The following is a 19,068-nucleotide window of genomic DNA, read 5'->3' on the forward strand; positions in this document are numbered from 1 at the left end:
GAGTTATTTAAAGGGGACATGTCATGTAAACCGTGTTTCAGTGCTATAGTCGGGTCCCGGTGCTTCTCCCAGCACAGAAAACGTGAAAAGCGAAACCCAGTAATGAAGTCTTTCTCTGCAAGCATGTCAAAAAATAAGCCATCAATAATCAATGTTGATTCAATTCAGTTCAATAAAAGTGTCAATGCTGCGAAGTTCATCAATTATGAAACAAATTAAATCCAGTTAATTCCAGCCCTGTTCTGAACGGAGGCGGAGCAGAAGCTCATTTGCATTTAAAGAGACACACACACAAAAATAGCGTGTTTTTGCTCACACCCAAAAAGGGGCAAATTTGACAAGCGATAATAAATGATCCGTGGGTTTTGTTTTGAGCTGAAATTTCACAGACACATTCTGTGGACACCATAGATTTATGACATCTTGTGAAAAGGGCCATAATATGTCACCTTTAAAGGCTGTTATCTTATGTAACATAGACTGTATGTAACACACAGTTGACCGTATTTGACTTGACGGAGGTTTTGTTGTGTGTTCAGCACCTGCTGGATGTGAAGTCACTGAAGTATCTGAGCTGTCTGACGCTTCACGACCGCATAACCAAATCACTCCTGCACCTGCACAAGAAGAAGAAGCCGCCCAGCATCAGCGCTCAGTTCAACGTGAGGATTTGTAGCATTTTATTATTTTTATTATGCTTCAACACAAACAAACAAGGTACATTATCAAGTCTCTGAATGCCTCACTGTACGTTCACACCGCCGCCGGCGAGAGCGGCAAAATTCGCTCTCGCCGCCCTGCCACCGACGCCGTAGAAAGATTCGGGGACGCTCTGACGTAGATTAGATTAGAATGCGTGATTTAAAAAAAAAACTTTATTTAAAGGGGCCGCAAAAACCGTAGCTGCAATTGGTCAAAATCATTATTATTTTGAGCAAATGAATTGCATTCCCGCTGAAAAAACAAGCGTTTTTAGTTCAAAGAAGTTCTAGCGCGAAAATGTTGCCTATAAATAGTGTTGCGCGGCTTTTTCTAATCAAACTGACAACACTATGGATGACAAGTCGTACAATAACGGGAAACCCGCAACAGAAATTATGAATTTTTCCTCCATTTTGCTTAGGAACTAATGCGGTCGGAACCAAAGTTTACAGGATTGTGTTCTCTTGTATCCTCTCAGGCGGAGGACTTCTACATTCCGATTGGTTGCCGCTGGTTGCCGCCGAACCGCGTCATAGCTTATTACCATAAAGTTGACTTGATTTCAACTCTTCTCGCCGCTCTCGCCGTCCAAGACGCGCCGCGCCGCCCTCGCCGGAGGTCGCCGCTGGCTCTCATTGAAAATGAATGGCTTCCGGCCACTTTGATGCTCTCGCCGCCGGCGGTGTGAACGCACAGTTAGGTTGAGCATAGCTAGTACCGAAACAGAAAAATGTTCGACTCCTTTAACACTTGCTCATCTGCATTGAGTCAGCACTGAAACTCAGTCTTGTGTTCGTGATGCAGGTTTCTCTGAACAAGCTGATGGAGACGCTGGGACAGTCCGAGCCGTACTTCGTTAAATGCATCCGGTCTAATGCAGAAAAGGTAGATTATGTGTCTTATTTCTGTGTCTGCATCGCTAGATTTAGATGCGCGGTTTGATTAGCGTCGTTGTTTCGTAGCTTCCTCTGCGCTTCAACGACGCGCTGGTGTTGAGACAGCTGAGATACACTGGGATGCTGGAGACCGTGAGGATTCGGCAGTCTGGATACAGCGTCAAGTACAGCTTTCAGGTGAGGAAACTCTATTCAACACGCGTCAAGTCAGCAAAATTCATCAATTAAACAGAAAACAGTGATTCAGCTCAGTTCAATTCAATGGTGATATAATTCAGTCCAATAACAGTGTCAGTGTTGGAACAAATTCAAGTTTAATGTTGATTCAGGCCAGTTCAATAACAGTCAATGTTGCAAAGTTGAATTATGAAACAAATTAAATTCCGTTTAATGTTTTTGCAATTCAGTTCGATAACAGTCAGTGTTGCACAGTTCATCAATTATGAAATAAATTCAATTCAGTTCAATAACAGTTGATGTTGCAAAGTTCAGTTATGAAATAAATTCAATTCAGCTCAATGCTGATTTAATTCAGTTCAATAACAGCATCAATATTGCAGATTTCATCAATTATGAAACAAATTCAAAACAGTTCAACATTAATTCAGTTCAGTTCAATAACATTCAATGTTGCAAAGTTCATCAATTATGAAAAATTCAATTCAGTTCAACATTAATTCAGTTCAATAACATTCAGTGTTGCAAAGTTCATCAATTATAAAACAAATTCAATTCAGTTCAAAAAAGTCTATGATGCAAATTTCATTAATTATGAAACAAATTCAATTCAGTTCAACTTTAATTCAGTTCAGTTTAACAACAGTTGATGTTGCAAAGTTCATCAATTATGAAAGAAATTCAATTCAGCTCAATGTTGATTTAATTCAGTTCAATAAGAGTCAATGTTGCAAAGTTCAATTATGAAAAATTTTATTCAGTTCAATGTCGATTCGGTTCAATAACAGTGTCAATGTTGCAAAGTTCATCAGTTATGAAACAAATTCAAATTAGTTCAGTGTTGATTCAGTTCAAAGTCAGTGTTGCAGATTTCATCAATTATGAAACAAATTCAATTCAGTTCAATATTGATTCAGTTCAATAACAGAGTCAGTGTTACAAAGTTAATCAATTATGAAACCAATTCAGTTCAATGTTTTTTTAATTCAGTTCAATACCAGAGTCAATGTTGCAAAGTTCATCAATTATGAAACCAATTGAATTCAGTTCAATGTTGATTCAGTTCAGTTCAATAACAGTCAATGTTGCAAAGTTCATCAATAATGAAATTCACTTCAGCTCAGTGTTGATTTAATTCAGTTCAATATCAGTGTCAGTGTTACAGATTTCATCAATTATGAAACAAATTCAATTCAGTTCCATTTGATTCAATTCAGTTCAAAAACAGTACTGATGTTGCACGGTTTGTCAATTTATGAAACAAATATGATTCAGCTGTAAAACAGCTCTACAGAAGACAGTAGTCTCATTATCCAGTTCAGCTTTTTGTCAGTGCAGTGGAATCGATAATATTTCTGAATGCTGCGTGTGGATCGCTTTACGGAGCTGGTTGTGTGTCTCTTCAGGATTTTGCTCATCATTTCCACGTGCTTTTACCCGCTGGATTTCACGGCTCTCAGTCGGCCATCAGACAGTTCCTGCAGAGCGCAGACCTCGAGCCCGACGGGTATCAAGTGGGCAGAAACATGGTAACACACACATCCCTATAGACCCTTTCTGTGCCGACATCACTAAAACTGGAGGCGGCCAATACAAACCAGAACAGATTCGCTACATAAGGAGCTTCAAATATCATGTTGTTGTGTTGTTGGGTGTCAGAATCCAGTCAATGTTGCAAAGTTCAATTCAGGGCAGTTCAATAACAGTCAATGTTGCAAAGTTCAATTATGAAACAAATTAAATTCAGATTAATGTTTTTACAATTCAGTTCAATAACAGTCGAAGTTGCAAAGTTCATCAATTATGAAACAAATTCAATTCAGCTCAATGTTGATTTAATTCAGTTCAGATTGGACCGGGTCACGACCCTGACCTGAGTGTGTGTGTGTTCCTGCAGGTGTTTCTGCGAGAGCATCTGCGTCAGAAGCTTCAGGACGAGCTTCATCAGGAGGTGTTGAGGAGGATCGTGTGTTTGCAGAGACGCTTCAGGACGAAGCAGGAGAGAAAGCTCTTCAGCCGGCAGAGACGAGCCGCTCGCCTCATTCAGGTATATCTTATAGGAATACGTTTCTGCAAATATCCATGAGAGAAAATGCCTCAGTGGCTGTGTTTACATTGATGAATCTGAACGTAGTGTTTACATGAACGCTAATCAAGTGATTGGGTTGATGTGTGTGTGTATGTATATATATATATCTTTTTTTTAAATATAAATGTATATTTATTTTACTTTTTATGTATATGTTATATAAAAAATTATAAAATAACTATTAAAATTTATATACATTTTTAAATAATGACATTTAATAATAAAATAATCACAATAAACAATTTTACCACAAAGTAATAGCTACATAATCATTCTATAACCAACTTATTTGTGTATTTAATATACATTTTAAACTACTATAGATGCAAATATAAACTATTTTACAACAGTTTCAAATAAGCAGAATAAACTGGAATTGAAACAGAAGTAAATGCAGAGCTTGTGCCAGGAGGAGGAGGCGAGGAGGACTGATGTTTTCAGGAGAAACTGAGATCGGAATCATCAGGCATAAACATTCCTGATCAAATAAACCGTCCCGAGAGTTTGTGGAAACCGGAGATACACTTTCAGACACGTGTGTGTGTGTGTGTGTGTGTGTTAACGCTAATCTGATCGGCTGATTTTATGTAATTTCACAGACAGGTTTATATCCGTATGCCTCATAACAAAGTCATGTTTACAAGGTTTGATACAGTTTTGAGGAATAACTGATGGATTCCTGAAACTTAATCGTCAAACATGTTTCTTATATTCTCTGGGCTTATGAAGGGTGTTCTCAAACGGGTGTTTTCTGACTGGTTTGTTTGATTTATTCGAGCACAAAGGGAAGATCTGTGAAGGTTTTTCTCCAGTCATCTGTCGATGTTTAACTGCGCTGCCAGATCGAGTTTTCAGCGAGTGCAGAGCGTGTGTTCTTCAAAACAAACAGATCAAGATCCCAGCGGATCACAAACATGTGGCGCTCCACAAACAAGACGTTACGCAAACGCTCAGAGCTTTGATGAGACGCACTTCATCCTGTCAGTTTCCGGATTTTTCTACACAGAATAATAACAAGTGCTTAGATAACAAATTCTATATTTAAACAATTTGAACAAATATATATGGTTTTATAATAATTATTTAAATTAATTATATTCATTTTAAAATGTGTGTGTGTATATATATATATATATATATTTTTTATTTTTATTTTTTATTTTATTTATTTATTTATTTATGGGTAACAGATTTAAATTTAAAAACATTTTTAAAGAGTACGAAATGTAAAACATACATTTCAAAAATATTATATAATATAATAATAATATTATTAAATACATTACATGCATAAACTATTTAAAAAATAAATATTTCTTTAAAAAATGTATGCAATAATTTAGATTATACACAATTTAAAAATAAATCAGTTTAAAAATATTTTTTTGTAAATGCATACAATAATTTTTTTTTTTAAATTACATTTTTAAAATGTATGAAATATAAAATAAATATATTTTAAAAGTAAATGATCAAAAATATATACATCTGATAAAATGTTCACACATTATTAAAAACAAGTGAACAGACAGCAATAAAATAAGAACAATACACAAATTACAAGCAGAGATGAATACTAAATAACAAAGTTACAAAGTCTAACAGTTTATTCAGGGACAGAAATTAATAATTCAATTCAATTCAATTCAATTGTGCAAATGTGCTTTATTGGCATGACAATTATTTCAATGTATTGCCAAAGCATTTCCAATCATCATACACATAAATGCATAAAATAAATAAATAGATACATAAATAAATAATAAAATAAAAAGGTAAGTAGAACAATTAATTAACATTTCAGAATTCTATGAACAATTTAGAATTCAGTTAGTGTGTGTGTGTGTGTGAGCGCATTACTGACTCCTCCCTCTTTTTGTGACAGGCATCAGTATATCTTGCTGCTAGTAGGATACAGTCTCTTTTTTACTTAATAAATGTTGAAGTTGTGTTTTATTGTGTAATTCTGTGAAGTTAGGGCAAAGTATTTTACATTTTTATTTATAAAAAGTCCCTCTAATGTCCTCATAGTTGGGACAGCTGGTGAGGAAGTGTTGCTCTCTCTCTCTCTCTCTCTCTCTCTCTCCCTCTCTCTCTCTCTCTCTCTCTCTCTCCCCCTCTCTCTCTTTCTCTCTCTCTCTCTCTCCGCTTCGAGTGTGTATGGCTGATATAAAACGCGTGAGTTCTGATTTTCGCCTCTTCTTCTGCGTTTAAAATGGTTTGAATGTGTAAATTGGCAAGACAAAACACATCCAAATTATAAACTTTCAGTGAATCACATGCGTGTCGAACCGGGGGTAAGCTGGTCCGCACAGATCACGATCAACTGTTCCACCCCTAATAATCATCCTCTGGTTCCTCTTCCGATCTCCGCAGCGCTGGTGGCGTGAGTGTTTGACCCGCGCAGACGAGTGTGTGTGTGAGCCGGAGCTCCAGCAGAGGGCAGCGGTGTGTGTTCAGGCGTTCTGGAGAGGCTTCAGAGAGAGACGGCAGTACCGGCAGCAGAAGAGAGCGGTTCTGCTCATCCAGAGACGCTGGAGACGAGTCCTTCACACGCGCATGAGAGAGAGAGCGGCAGGCCTCATACAGGCCGTCTGGAGGACACACACACTCAGACACACACGCACACTGAGACACAAGGCCGCCGTCACGCTTCAGGCCGCCTGCAGGGGGCGCCAGGCTCGACAGCGGTAAATATATTTACAGTTGTGCATTCGCCAGATGTGTAATCAAGAATTCCCTGGGAATCGAACCCATGACCTTGAGCTAATATATATATATATATATATACTTAAAAAAAAAAAAAAAAAAAAAAAAAAAAAAAAAATATATATATATATATATATATATATATATATATATATATATATATATAATTTATATTATTTTGTATATATAAATACATACATTCATGCATATATATTTAAGAACATTTTTTATTTATATATAAAATATTTATATTTATATATAATATCGATTATGTATAAATATATATATACAGTATATATATGCAAATATTTCTTTAATATATATATATTATGTAAACACAAACTTTTATTTTGGATGCGATTAATATCGATTACTTGTTGCCCAGCACTAGTCTCTCATAGGTATAGGATGAGGTGAAGAGGCACTTATTATATATAATACAAGAAGATATTTTGTCTGTAGCTTGATCTCTAGTTATCTAGACAAGTTGCTCAGGTTGGCCCCGCCCACAGTGGAATCTCATTGGTCCAAAATCCCTCTTAACTCACTTTAAACATCAGATGTGTTTTGATTGACCATGCCTTTGCATTCTCTAATATGATTGGACTGATGATGTTCCGATTGTTCACTGATCTGGCTTCTATTGGAACTATTTTTGTTGCCGAAGCAAAAATAAACTTAATAGTTGACATTAGAGATGCTCGTTATATCGGCCACCATATCGGTATCGGCCGATATATGTTCATTTTTAATGTTAGCTGTTGTTATCGGCCTGATAAGAAGATTTGGCCGATATATTAAAGCCGATAAATAGTGGATTATTTCCTTCAGCTGAGACACTTCAGATGCGCACTGTTCAACATGATGGTTTTGGATTGCTTGAAATATGATTTACAGTTCAGTGCAGCATGTGCAGCACAAGTCTGTCAGATCGGCTGCATAAAATTATGAGAATATTATAATTGTATGTTTGGGGCATGGATTTTAATGATGGGACTTTTGTTTTTGTAATCAGGCTCTCAAAAATTATATAAAAATTTGGATTTAGATTTATCAGCCAATATATCGGTTATCGGCTTTCAAATGTAAAGAATTATCGGTTATCGTTATCGGCCAAAATGTTCATATCGGTGCATCCCTAGTTGACATTGTGTCTGAAATATCTCAGTATTTAGTAGTATTGAACATCTATTTTTTAATTTTTTCCCAAGGTGCCGCATTCTGAGAGATCAACGATGCGGAGAGAAAACCCTCGATGGCGAAGAGCATCCAAACACTGTGACTGAAAGTTTACACGCCCCTCAAAACTCAAGCGTAGAGCTGTCAGAGAAGTTAGAGGACAAGCACTCCGCCGAACCCCCTCGCACGGTCGACGACAGCACGCTAAAGAGCCGATCCAAACGGGAAAGTAGGAGGCAACGAGAACTCGAACAAGCGACGTTCAGTTTAGAGCTTCTCAAAGTCCGATCCGGTTCAGTGTCGAACTCCGAACCGGACTCCTCCGCTCAAATCCCTCTCTCCGAACCGGACTCCTCCGCTCAAATCCCTCTCTCCAAACATCTTCCTTCGTCTCCTCAGGCCTCCACGGATAGTCAGGAAAGCTCTGAGGAGTTGGGCCAAATTTCGACCCTTCAAATGAGCGAAAATAACGTGGAGAGAGAGAGAGAGTTGGAACAAGTTTCCAAACCCGAGCCGATGGAGGAGAACCAGACCAGCCCGCCGTCCTTCAAACCTCACTTCTACATCGCTGACGATGACGGCAGTCCGGTTAGGAGTTCGCCGAGCCGCTCCGAGAAGAAGGAGTCAGTGCTGGTTATCATCAGCATGCAGAAGGAAAACCCTGTAGACCTAGAAGCTCATCATGACCATCAGATGGAAGCGGAGGACCACCAGCAGGAGTTTCTGCTCTCCAATGATCATCCAGACGTCCACTCGACCCCTGAACCCCAAACCAATCACGGCTTGGTCACTTCGACCTCCTCTAAAACCCTCCAGCTGGACTCGAGGGAAGCGGCGTCGACGAAGAAGGACGCTCAGAAGAAGTTTGTGTCTCAGAGCATCAGCATAAGTATGAAGGAGAAAGCTGACCTGGCCTTCTCTCCCAAACGCAGTCGTCTGACCTTCTCCAAGTGAGTTTACGTCCACTCAGGCTTAACCCTCATTCTTCCCTCGGGAAGTTCACTCTGCAAAAAATGCTTTTCTTACTCAGTATTTCTGTCTTGTTTCCAGTCCAAATATCTAAAAAATATTAAATCGAGATGCAAAATGAAGTGATTTTTTTGCTTAATAAAATATGCCAATGGGGTTAGAAAAAGAATCTTGTTTCCGTTTGAATTAAGATTATTTTCTGACCCCCATTGGAAGATAAATTAGCTTATTTTAAGCAAAAAATTTACTCATCTAGTAAATGCATCTTGATTTAAGAATTTTTAGATATTTGGACTGGAAACAACACAAAAATACTGAGTAAGAAAAGCATTTTTTTTGTCCCACTTGAACCATGAATACACACAAAAAAGTTTTGTGATAGAAATATAAAAAAGTAACAAATCTTCCCTCGCGGGTCAATTTGACCCCCTTAGGAATGAATGGAATGCGAGGAATTCTTCAGGACACATAGAAAAACCTAAAAATGCTAAAAATTCAAACTAAAACTTTACCAAAAAATGACTGTATAACGTCTACTTGTGTATCTGAATGCACACTGAAGTGAACTGGCTTTAGGACCCAGAGGAACAGCTTATTTGCTCCATATAGAGCTATAAGGCCATCTGGAGTCATGAAATATCATGTTATATTATTATTTTTCCACAAGAGGTCTGCAAAGACACCCAATGTAAGATATTTAGAGCTGAATTAAGTTATTTTGTTGTGTAATGTGAGGAATGTGCTTAAATTACTATTTATGTATTTATTTATTATTTGTTGATCAAATCTAGTAATTTAAAGGTAAAAAAAAAAAATTGCATTAAAAATTAGAAAGAAATATGATCAAAATGAAATTAAATAAGCTTTTGGACAAACACTAAATTAAGTATAATTTTAGGGCTTCGTTTCATTTTGACCCGCAAGGGAAATATGTGTTACAAAGTGCGAGAGAAGGATGGGCGTTATTAAGATATTTTGAGAAGTTTTTAGCTGATGTTTAGGATCTAATGCGATGACATTATTAGATGTACTCAAGGATTGCTGTGTGTTTTTCAGGTCGGACAAAGACCTGGTGAATCAGGAACGATCCCTGGCGATCCAAAGAGAAGCGGGATTCAGATCGCTAAAAAAACGAGAGGTGAGCACAGGCAAAACACAGAGAAACTTGTATTTGTTTCCGGTACCAAGTAGTGTTGAGATGTCTCTCTTAGGTCCAGGATGAGTTCTGACTCTTTCCTTTTGTTTATGTATCAAACAATAAGCAGACATAAGGGACAGAACAGATAGGACATCTACAGGAATGACATTTCATCAAATATATGTCAAGTTTCACAAACAAAATAAGAAGAGAGAGAGAAAAAACCATGATAAACACATACAGAGGAAACATGAGTGGCATTACCAAAATTATCATCATGATGTTTCAAGAATCTGTCACTTTTCTTGTTTTTAATCAATCTGAGAGGTTTGAGAAATGCATCAATTTCAATTAAGAAATGTGGAAAATTAAGCTGCAAGTTTGAGGAATTTTTGCTTGTGAATATTTTTTTCCAAACAAAATTCAAAAAAAGTATTAGCTGTACCTTTATAGTAACAGATTATATATTTTAATTGAAAGGAGAAGAATCAAAGTGCTTATCTATATGAACATATAAACTATTCTAAAAGTTTAGAGTTTTTTCACACTGGATCAGTGTTTCATCCTTATTCCCACAAAATGAGCAAGAACTGTCAACATCCATATATTTTGCCACAGTATCATTCACAGGACACTGCAAAACATGCTTTTCTAAATCTAAATCTTTTTTTGTCTTGTTTAAAGTCCAAATATCTCAAAATTCTCAAAATCAAGATGCATTTAATAGATGAGTAAAATGCCATAAGATATTATGTCTTGTTTTCTGGGGAAATAAATCAAAATGAAGTGAGTTGTTGCTTAAAACAAGCTAAATTACCTTCCAATGTTTTCAGAAAAATAATATTAATTCAAACAGAAACGAGATGATTTTTCTGACCCCATTGGCAGATAATTTTGCTTGTTTTAAGCAACAACTCTCTTAATTTTGATTTATTTCCCCAGAAAACAAGACATATTGGGCCCTATCTTGCACCCAGCGCAATTGACTTTGTACAGCGACGCATGTATCATTCCTATTTTGCACCCGACGCACAGCGGACTTTTCCCTCCACAGACGCACGTCGGTAAATTAGGGAATGAACTTGCGCTCCCGGGGGGCGGTTCAGGGAAAAGAGGAGGCGTGTTCCGGCGCAAACGTTCCCTGGTGCTATTTTGCAGTTTCAGAAAACAATTCCGCCACTGACCAGGAAAAACCTCGTCTAAAGTCAGCGGCGTGTTGCACAAGTTATTCAGATGCTATTTTAAGGGGGCATGCTTGGCCATAATGTAGCGTGTGCACAACGCACACACACTTTGCTTCTCTCATCTACACAGACGCAGCAGTTCACATTTTTGCAAACCATACATTATTACAAGGAACAATATTCCACACGAGGGAATTCATTGTGGTATCCATGAAGATGTGAAAAAATAGGCATAAATCTAGCTTACACATTTACCCAGATTATCATACGCCTGTTTAACCGAAGCTAATCTGGGTGTGTTTCTCCATCCCCAATGTCACTTCTCTGTGTTTTACGGCCCTGACGAGAACGTCGCTCTCCTCGGCTGTGAACCGCTCCTGGCAAATCCGCCGTTATAATAGCAAACCGCCATGGAACAAGCGCGCCTGCTCTTAAAGGGAATGTGAGATGTCGCTCTGATTGGTTTATTTCACGTTACGTCCAAACCACACCTATGAGTAATGAAGCTACTTCAGACCAACCCATTATAGATTTGCGTCGGGCGCAAGAGTCATTTATCCCGCCGGTATAATAGCAACAGTGCCCGAGATCCGCCCACAAAGTTACTTGCGTTTTGCGCTTGATACTTGTATTTCAGATCGTTGAAATAGCGCCCTATATCTTATACTACTTCTTTTTACTTTAGTAAATGCATCTTGATTTAAGAATTTTTAGATATTTAGACTGGAAACAAGACAAAAAACACTAAGAAAGAAGAGCATTTTTTGCAGTGGATATATTTTAGTGTTGATTCTTTCCTGAGACCGTGTCTGTCAGTGGATTTGACATCATCAATGTGAACGATCAGGTTGTAGGAGCCGGTCGTAAAAAGAAAGCGCGTATGGCAGGGACTCGCTCTGATTTCTTGAGCCGGGCCTGTAGCACGGAGCTCGACTCTGACGAAGATGAAGATGATGAGTACGAGTACACACCCGTGCTCTCTCGAACCCGGCCTCTCCCAGAATGCCCCAGTTCTCCCGACACCGACCCGGCCGGCCACAGCGACTCCGAGATGGTAAACCCAGAGCGAGTGTGGAGCTTTGCACACTGATCCAAACACACATCATGCATGTTCTCCAGCGGAAGGAATAGGTTAACCAGAACTTTTAATACTGGTGTTAAATTGCCTTCATGTCGTTCCAAACCCATACGACTTCCATTCTGATCAAATTAATAGTTAATAAAATAAATGTTAAACTTTATACTATCTTAAAGGTTCCAAATGTAGTTTCGCAGTTCTCCTATAACAGGTTTACACGACCAGTCAAAAGTTTTGATTCGGTAAGATTTTTTTAGATTTTTAAAGTCTCTTCTGCTCACCAAGGCTCCATTTATTTGATTAAAAAATTAATATTGTTAAATATTATGACTATTTTAAACAGCTGTTTTCTATGTGATTATATAGTAAAGTGTAATTTATTCCTGTGAATTTTCAGCATCATTACTCCAGTCTTCAGTGTCACATGATCCTTCAGAAATCACTCTAATATGATGATCTGATGCTCAAAAAACATTAATTATGATTATCAATCTACATTGCAGCATCAGCTCTTTTCTCAGTGTCTGAAACGGTTCGTTTAAAGATTCAGTCTCTCTAAGCCCCTCCTTTCCGAGAGCCTGCTCTGCTCTGATTGGTCAGATGGCTCAGTTCGTTCTGATTGGTCGACTGCTTAACAGTGCGTGTCGGAAACCAATCGGCCATTACCATATCTGAACAGTGTTTGAAGGCAGCCAATGAAAGCCATAGGATGGCATTATGCAAATTCGTAACTTCCTGGAATTACCAACGACTCGTTTCAGGCAGTTCAGGATCACCTCTTTCTTTAAGCTAACCCTAACTCCATTCATCTGCACTCTGATCTTTGAAACAAACTAATTCAAAATGTTAATCAAAACTTCAATAATGATCCTAAAATAGGAAGGAAAGAAAAGGAACGTCAAAGGGATTCAGAACGACATGATGGTCAGTAAATGTTGACAGATTTAACTCTTTAATGTTGGTTCAGTGTGCAAATCCGCTGACGCCTCTTGACTGGCCTCAAGCGTTGATCTCTCTCATAACCTCATCTCTGGACAGAACTAATCAAATGAAAGACTAATAAACCTGACTGGATGAGGCCGCCGTGTCTAGATTAACCAGAAGACTTTCTTTTCAAGACTTGTCTGGTCTTAAACGTGAGGCTGGATCTCTCGTGCGATTTTCTGTTCACTTCTGACAACTTTTTATTGATGAATATCAAGTTTAGATGCATGCGACTGCCATTAACATGGAAAGGATGGGATTTCTCCATTACTCACCCTCATCTAAAACACTTTCTCTCATTCCTTCCCTCATGTGAGTTGGGTTTGGTGTCCTTACACTGTTTAGTGGTTTAAGTGAAACACTCATCAGCCTTAAAACAAAACCAGAACCTTGTTCCTGGAGATCTGATAACTACGGAAGGGGATTAGGGCCAAGCAATAATAAAAAAAACAAAAACATCTTGAGATTAAAGTCATTATAATGCGATATTAAACTAGTTTCAATTTCGAGAAAAAAAGTCGAAATACAATGTTGAGAATAAATTTGTTAAATTTCAAGAGTAAAGTCGTTGTGCTTCGAGAAAAAGCTTGTTCAGTTTCGAGAAAAAAAGTCGAATACAATTGTGAGAATAAACTTTAGACTTTTTTCTCGAAATTTTATGATTTTTTTCTTTCGAAACACAACGACTTTATTCTTACAATTTAATGAGTTTATTCTCAACATTTTATTTCGACTTTTTTCTCCATTTTATTAATTTTTTTCTCGAAACACGACTTTATTCTTACAATTTAATGAGATTATTCTCAACATTTTATTTAGACTTTTTTCTCGCAATTTTATAAAAAAAAATTCTCGAAACACAACTTTATTCTTACAATTTAATGATTTTTTCTCAACATTTTATTTAGACTTTTTTTCCTCGAAACACAACGACTTGATTTTTACAATTTATTGAGTTTATTCTCAACATTTAATTTAGACTTTTTTCTCAAAATTTAATGATTTTTTTTCTCGAAACATTTAACGAGTTTAATCTCGAGATGGTTTTATTTTTTTATTATTGCTTGGCCCTGATCCTCTTCCGTAGATAACCATTCAGTCTGGTTTGAAAAAGCATTTATGTACGATTCTGATTCTGCATTCGCTTCTCGTCTCAAGTCGTCTCAGAAAGAGCAGAAGAGGATCCAGAAGACCATGTCCTCGGGGGACCTTGGGAAAATGGACTCGCTCCGGAAGTCCATGTCTAACACAGATAGCAGGTCAGAGGACTTCATTCTACAGTTCATGTCATTAACGAAAACTCTGACCAAAAGTGTTCAATGACGAACTTTTTGTCACCATGAAGAGACAACATCATTAAACACAAACTGTGATTATGTAATCATGCAATATTTTGACGAAAAAAAAGATGAGTAAAATGTAGTTTTCCTTACGTAAACTATGTTTCTCAGGTTTTTCAGGTAGATCTAACAATAGTTAGATACAGATTAGGTATAGAATTTGAAAAAAGTAATCAAATTTAAAATAACACTGCATAGTCTTCACTGTATAAAATTAAAGATAGATGAATCCTTATTAAAGTTACAAAAGTTATTCAGTCAAAATCATTGAGTGATTTTTTTTGTTGTTGTTGCAGTGAGTCTGCTGTGATTAACATTAAAGTCCCCCTGTAGTCAATCATTTTATCCCATAAAACTCATCTTTGATCACTAAAATAACATATTTAAAGTTTTTTTCCTTGAAAAAAATTCTTCATGCCTTAAAATATCTTGACTGTAACTCGACACCCTTGCCTCATTTAGTATGCGTGGTTCTATGAATATGCAAATGAGCCCCGCCTCCACTCACTCACTCAGCTCAGAGATCCACTGGTTGACGATCACACGTTGATCTGATTAGTTACAAGGTAGTTTGTGACGTCAGAAACACCAGCGATTTCAAAGCGTGTTTTTGAGACTGTCTTTGGTTCACTGCAGTTTTAAGGAGAAAATACTCAGCAATGCTGTCGACTTATGAATTTACACATGGTTTGTCTTAAAGCATATTAAAAACACCACATAGACACATAAACAACATTAAAAGCTGGATTTTCACCACAGGGAGACTTTAAATTAGTCTGTTGTGGATCATCACAATAAAGAGTTAGCAGATATTAAGCAGACAATACTAACTCTCTAATGAGAGTTACGTGACATGTAGTTTTAAAGTTACTCATAGTCAACATAATGTTCGAAAGGGACCATCAAAATAAAGTGTTACCGTAAATAATTTCAATTAACGGTGTATTTTCATGAATTCATATTTCTGTTAGTGCATTAAACTGTGATATTTAATCCAAACAATGTTCTCTGTAGGGTCAGAGGCAAAATGCGCTTCTGGAGCAAGAGCAAACATGCGGATAAGAAGATGTCCAGCAGGGGGCGCTCAGCCGACTCCGAGCTCAACGACACGAGGAACGGTGTGTGTTTTACACTAATGCTGAACCTGACTCGTCAAATCACCTGCATTTATACAGCGCTTTTAGCAATATGATCGTTTCAAAGCAGTGATTATAGGAAATCACAGTAACAGATTGTTTAGGCTTTACAGCAGCTCTAGAATAAAGTTATTGTCCAGATAAAGTTAGTTTTTGATTTATTCACTTCCAGTGCAAAGATCATTAGTTATTAACTTGGGGGCCGCTAACAGGACACCGTTCTAACAGAAAACAGAAAACTTGTAATGTGTTTTGGCCGATCAACAGTGTTTGCTGATCGAGAACGTAATCCTTGAACCGGTTCCAAGGTGCAAGATTTGAAACACTTTGTAAAGCGTGATCATCTCCGTGTAAACCTCAGAAACGTGAATCTGTGAGAACGCTGACGGCGTGCACATGCGTATTACGTGTGCGCGTATGTGTGTGTGCAGGCGTGTAGTGTTTCTTTACACAGTGACCTCACCTAATTACTTGTCTGGCATTAAAAATTCATAATACAGAATGTTTTGTCGTTTCGGCGTATCCATGCGAACTGGAATCACAAGTGAAGGGAAGAGGTCTTCACAGGGAGAGACTTACACTGCAAAAATGCTTTTCTTACTTAGTATTCTTGTATTGTTTCCAGTCCAAATATCTACAAACTCTATGTCTTGTTTTCTGGGGGAAAAATCTAAATGAAGTGAGTTTTTGCTTAAAACAAGCCAAATTATCTGCCAATGGGGTCAGAAAAATCTTGTTTTCTATTTGAATCAAGAATTTTTTTATTACCCTATTGGCAGATAATTTTGCTTGTTTTAAGCAAAAATGCACTTAATTTTATCAGAAAACAAGATTGAATTTCTCATGTCATTTTACTTCTCTAGTAAATGCATCCTGATTTAAAGGATTAGTTCACTTTCAAAAAATGTTTTGCTGATAATCCTCACCCTGATGTCATCCGAGATATCCATGTCTTTCTTTCCTCAGTCGAAAAGAAATTAAGGTTTTTGAGGAAAACATTCCAGGATTTTTCTACACAGAATGGACTTCAATGGCAACCAACTATCCCAATGTTCAAAGAAGGTTCAAATGTCCGTCTCAAAGCAGCTTCACAGTCTCGACACGATCCCAGTCGAGAAATAAGAGTCTTATCTAGCGAAACGATCGGCCATTTTCTAAAAAAAAAAATATATATACACTTTTTAACCACAAATGCTTGTCGTGTATATGACATTGCGTCATCATGTTGGAAAGAAACCTGTTTGTTTTTTTGAAAATGACCGATTGTTTCGCGAGATAAGACTCTTATTCCTCGACTGGGATCGTGTCGAGACTGTGAAGCTGCATTGAGACGGACATTTGAACCTTCTTTGAACATTGGGATAGTTGGTTGCCATTGAAGTCCATTCTGTGTAGAAAAATCCTGGAATGTTTTCCTCAAAAACCTTAATTTCTTTTCGACTGAGGAAAGAAAGACATGGATATCTCGGATGACATCGGGGTGAGTAACTTATCAGCAAAACATTTTTTGAAAGTGAACTACTCCTTTAAGAGTTTTTGGATATTTGGACTGGAAACAAGTCAAAAATACTGAGTAAGAAAAGCATTGTTGTGCAGTGTAGTTGACACTTCGGGACTGTGTTTATCATGTGCCTTTTTCTGATACGCTCTCTCTCTCCCAGACTCTCCTCCTGGGAGCCCAGTGCATGCTGGTCTATCTGAGCGCGGGCGGGACAGCAAGGAGAACCGCGAGCCGATGATGGGGATGATGTCGATGAAGAGGAGACGCAGTGTGAAGATCAGCAGTGTGTCTCTGGAAGCGTCCGCTTGGCAGAACGACTCGCTGCACATTCTCACCAGCACCGCGGATTACCGCAGCATGAACGACTTCCTCATGAAGAAGGTGCGCGCCTCGCTTCTGTTCACTGACCATTCACGCGAGTGTTCAAGATGCATTTACTAGAGAAATGCTTTTTAGATAGTAGGTCTTTTGTTTGAAGTGAGTTTTTGCTTAAAACCAGCTCAATGATCTGCCAATGGGGTCGGAAAAATAAACTTAATTCAAACGTAAACAAGATTATTTTTTTGACCCCATTGGCAGATAATTTTGCTTGTTTTAAGCAAAAACTCACTTCATTTTGATTTTTTTCCCCCAAAAACCAAAACATAATATCTTATAGCATTTTACTCATCTAGTAAATGCATCTTGATTTAAGAATTTGTAGATATTTTGACTGGAAACAACACAAAAATACTAAGAGTAAGAACAGCATTTTTTGCTGAGTCAGAAAAATAATCTTAATTCAAACAGAAACAAAATTTTATTACAAAACCAGACATAATATCTTATGGCATTTTACTACTTTAGTAAATGCATCTTGATTTAAGCATTTTTTGTTTGTTTGTGGATGTTTGGACTGGAAACAAGACAAAAATACTGAGTAAGAAAAGCATTTTTTGCAGAGTGAGTGATTTTTAAATTGTTTGTAAAACCATTCTTGTGTAAACTGTTGCTGGTTTTATGTGAAAATTTACGAAATAACAGTTCTATATAATAATTTATGTAAGAATTATTGTGTGTGACTGTATTGAAGTGTCACCATATAATTTAAGAGTAATTTTCAATTTACAGAGAAATGAGTTCTGCCCCGTGTTTAATGAAAGCAGAATTCTGCAGAACGGATCACAACCCAAAATGTGATTAAAAAGCTTAAAGCATCATAATATTAGCCAAAAGTCCGCCTGAAGTCAATCATTTTATCCCTAAACTCATCTTTGATCCCCAAAATGACATATTTAAAAGTTTTTTTCCTTGAAAAAATGTCTTCATGCCTTAAAATATCTTGACTGTAACTCGACACCCTTGCCTCATTTAGTATGCATGGTTCTATGAATATACAAATGAGCCCCGCCTCCACTCACTCACTCAGCTCAGAGATCCACTGGTTGACGATCACACGTTGATCTGATTGGTTACAAGGTAGTTTGTGACGTCAGAAACACCAGCGATTTCAAAGCGTGTTTTTGAGACTGTCTTTGGTTCACTGCAGTTTTAAGGAGGAAATACTCAGCAATGGTGTCGACTTATGAATTTACACATGGTTTGTCTTAAAGCAGATTAAAAACACCACATAGACACATAAACAGCATTAAACGCTGGATTTTCACCACAGGGAGACTTTAAACGTGTGTTATCTGATGTTTGGCTCTGTAGATCGGCGATCTCGAGGCAGAAGACGGTCAGAAGGATTCGCCTGTGGACGTCGTGTTCAAGAAAGCCCTGAAAGAGTTTCGCCTCAACATCTTCAACTCTTACTCGACTGCTCTCGCTGTGAGTTTCCGAAAGCCTGAAAACTAGGGGTGTCACAATATATCGCAATACAAAAACGCAACAGTATGTGTCATGGATAGTGACAACACTACCACAAGTGCTTTGGGTTTCAGCAGTCCAAACCTATTCATTTACACACACGATGTAAAACCAAATAAAACATTTTAATCAACAGTT

The 19,068-nt window shown here is 37.5% G+C and overlaps 1 protein-coding gene across 6 annotated transcripts in view; it reads left to right on the forward strand.

The window, feature by feature from the left end:
• Nucleotides 1-19,068, forward strand: part of myo9ab (myosin IXAb) — a 91,582-nt gene that overhangs the window by 53,750 nt on the left and 18,764 nt on the right. For 5 of the 6 annotated variants that reach the window (XM_084094421.1, XM_084094417.1, XM_084094418.1 and 2 more), the window contains exons 19-30: nt 540-662; nt 1,507-1,587; nt 1,665-1,775; nt 3,182-3,304; nt 3,673-3,822; nt 6,241-6,554; nt 7,785-8,702; nt 9,778-9,859; nt 14,264-14,364; nt 15,460-15,563; nt 17,243-17,463; nt 18,775-18,891. In XM_084094421.1, the coding sequence (XP_083950547.1) occupies nt 540-662; nt 1,507-1,587; nt 1,665-1,775; nt 3,182-3,304; nt 3,673-3,822; nt 6,241-6,554; nt 7,785-8,702; nt 9,778-9,859; nt 14,264-14,364; nt 15,460-15,563; nt 17,243-17,463; nt 18,775-18,891 (2,445 nt within the window). Of the gene's footprint in view, nt 1-539; nt 663-1,506; nt 1,588-1,664; nt 1,776-3,181; nt 3,305-3,672; nt 3,823-6,240; nt 6,555-7,784; nt 8,703-9,777; nt 9,860-11,890; nt 12,098-14,263; nt 14,365-15,459; nt 15,564-17,242; nt 17,464-18,774; nt 18,892-19,068 lie in introns of all 6 variants that reach the window. The other variant, XM_084094422.1, reaches the window with a different exon arrangement.

This window comes from Abramis brama (genome assembly GCF_963993115.1).
Source record: "Abramis brama genome assembly, chromosome: 20".
NCBI classification, from domain to species: Eukaryota; Metazoa; Chordata; class Actinopteri; order Cypriniformes; family Leuciscidae; genus Abramis; species Abramis brama.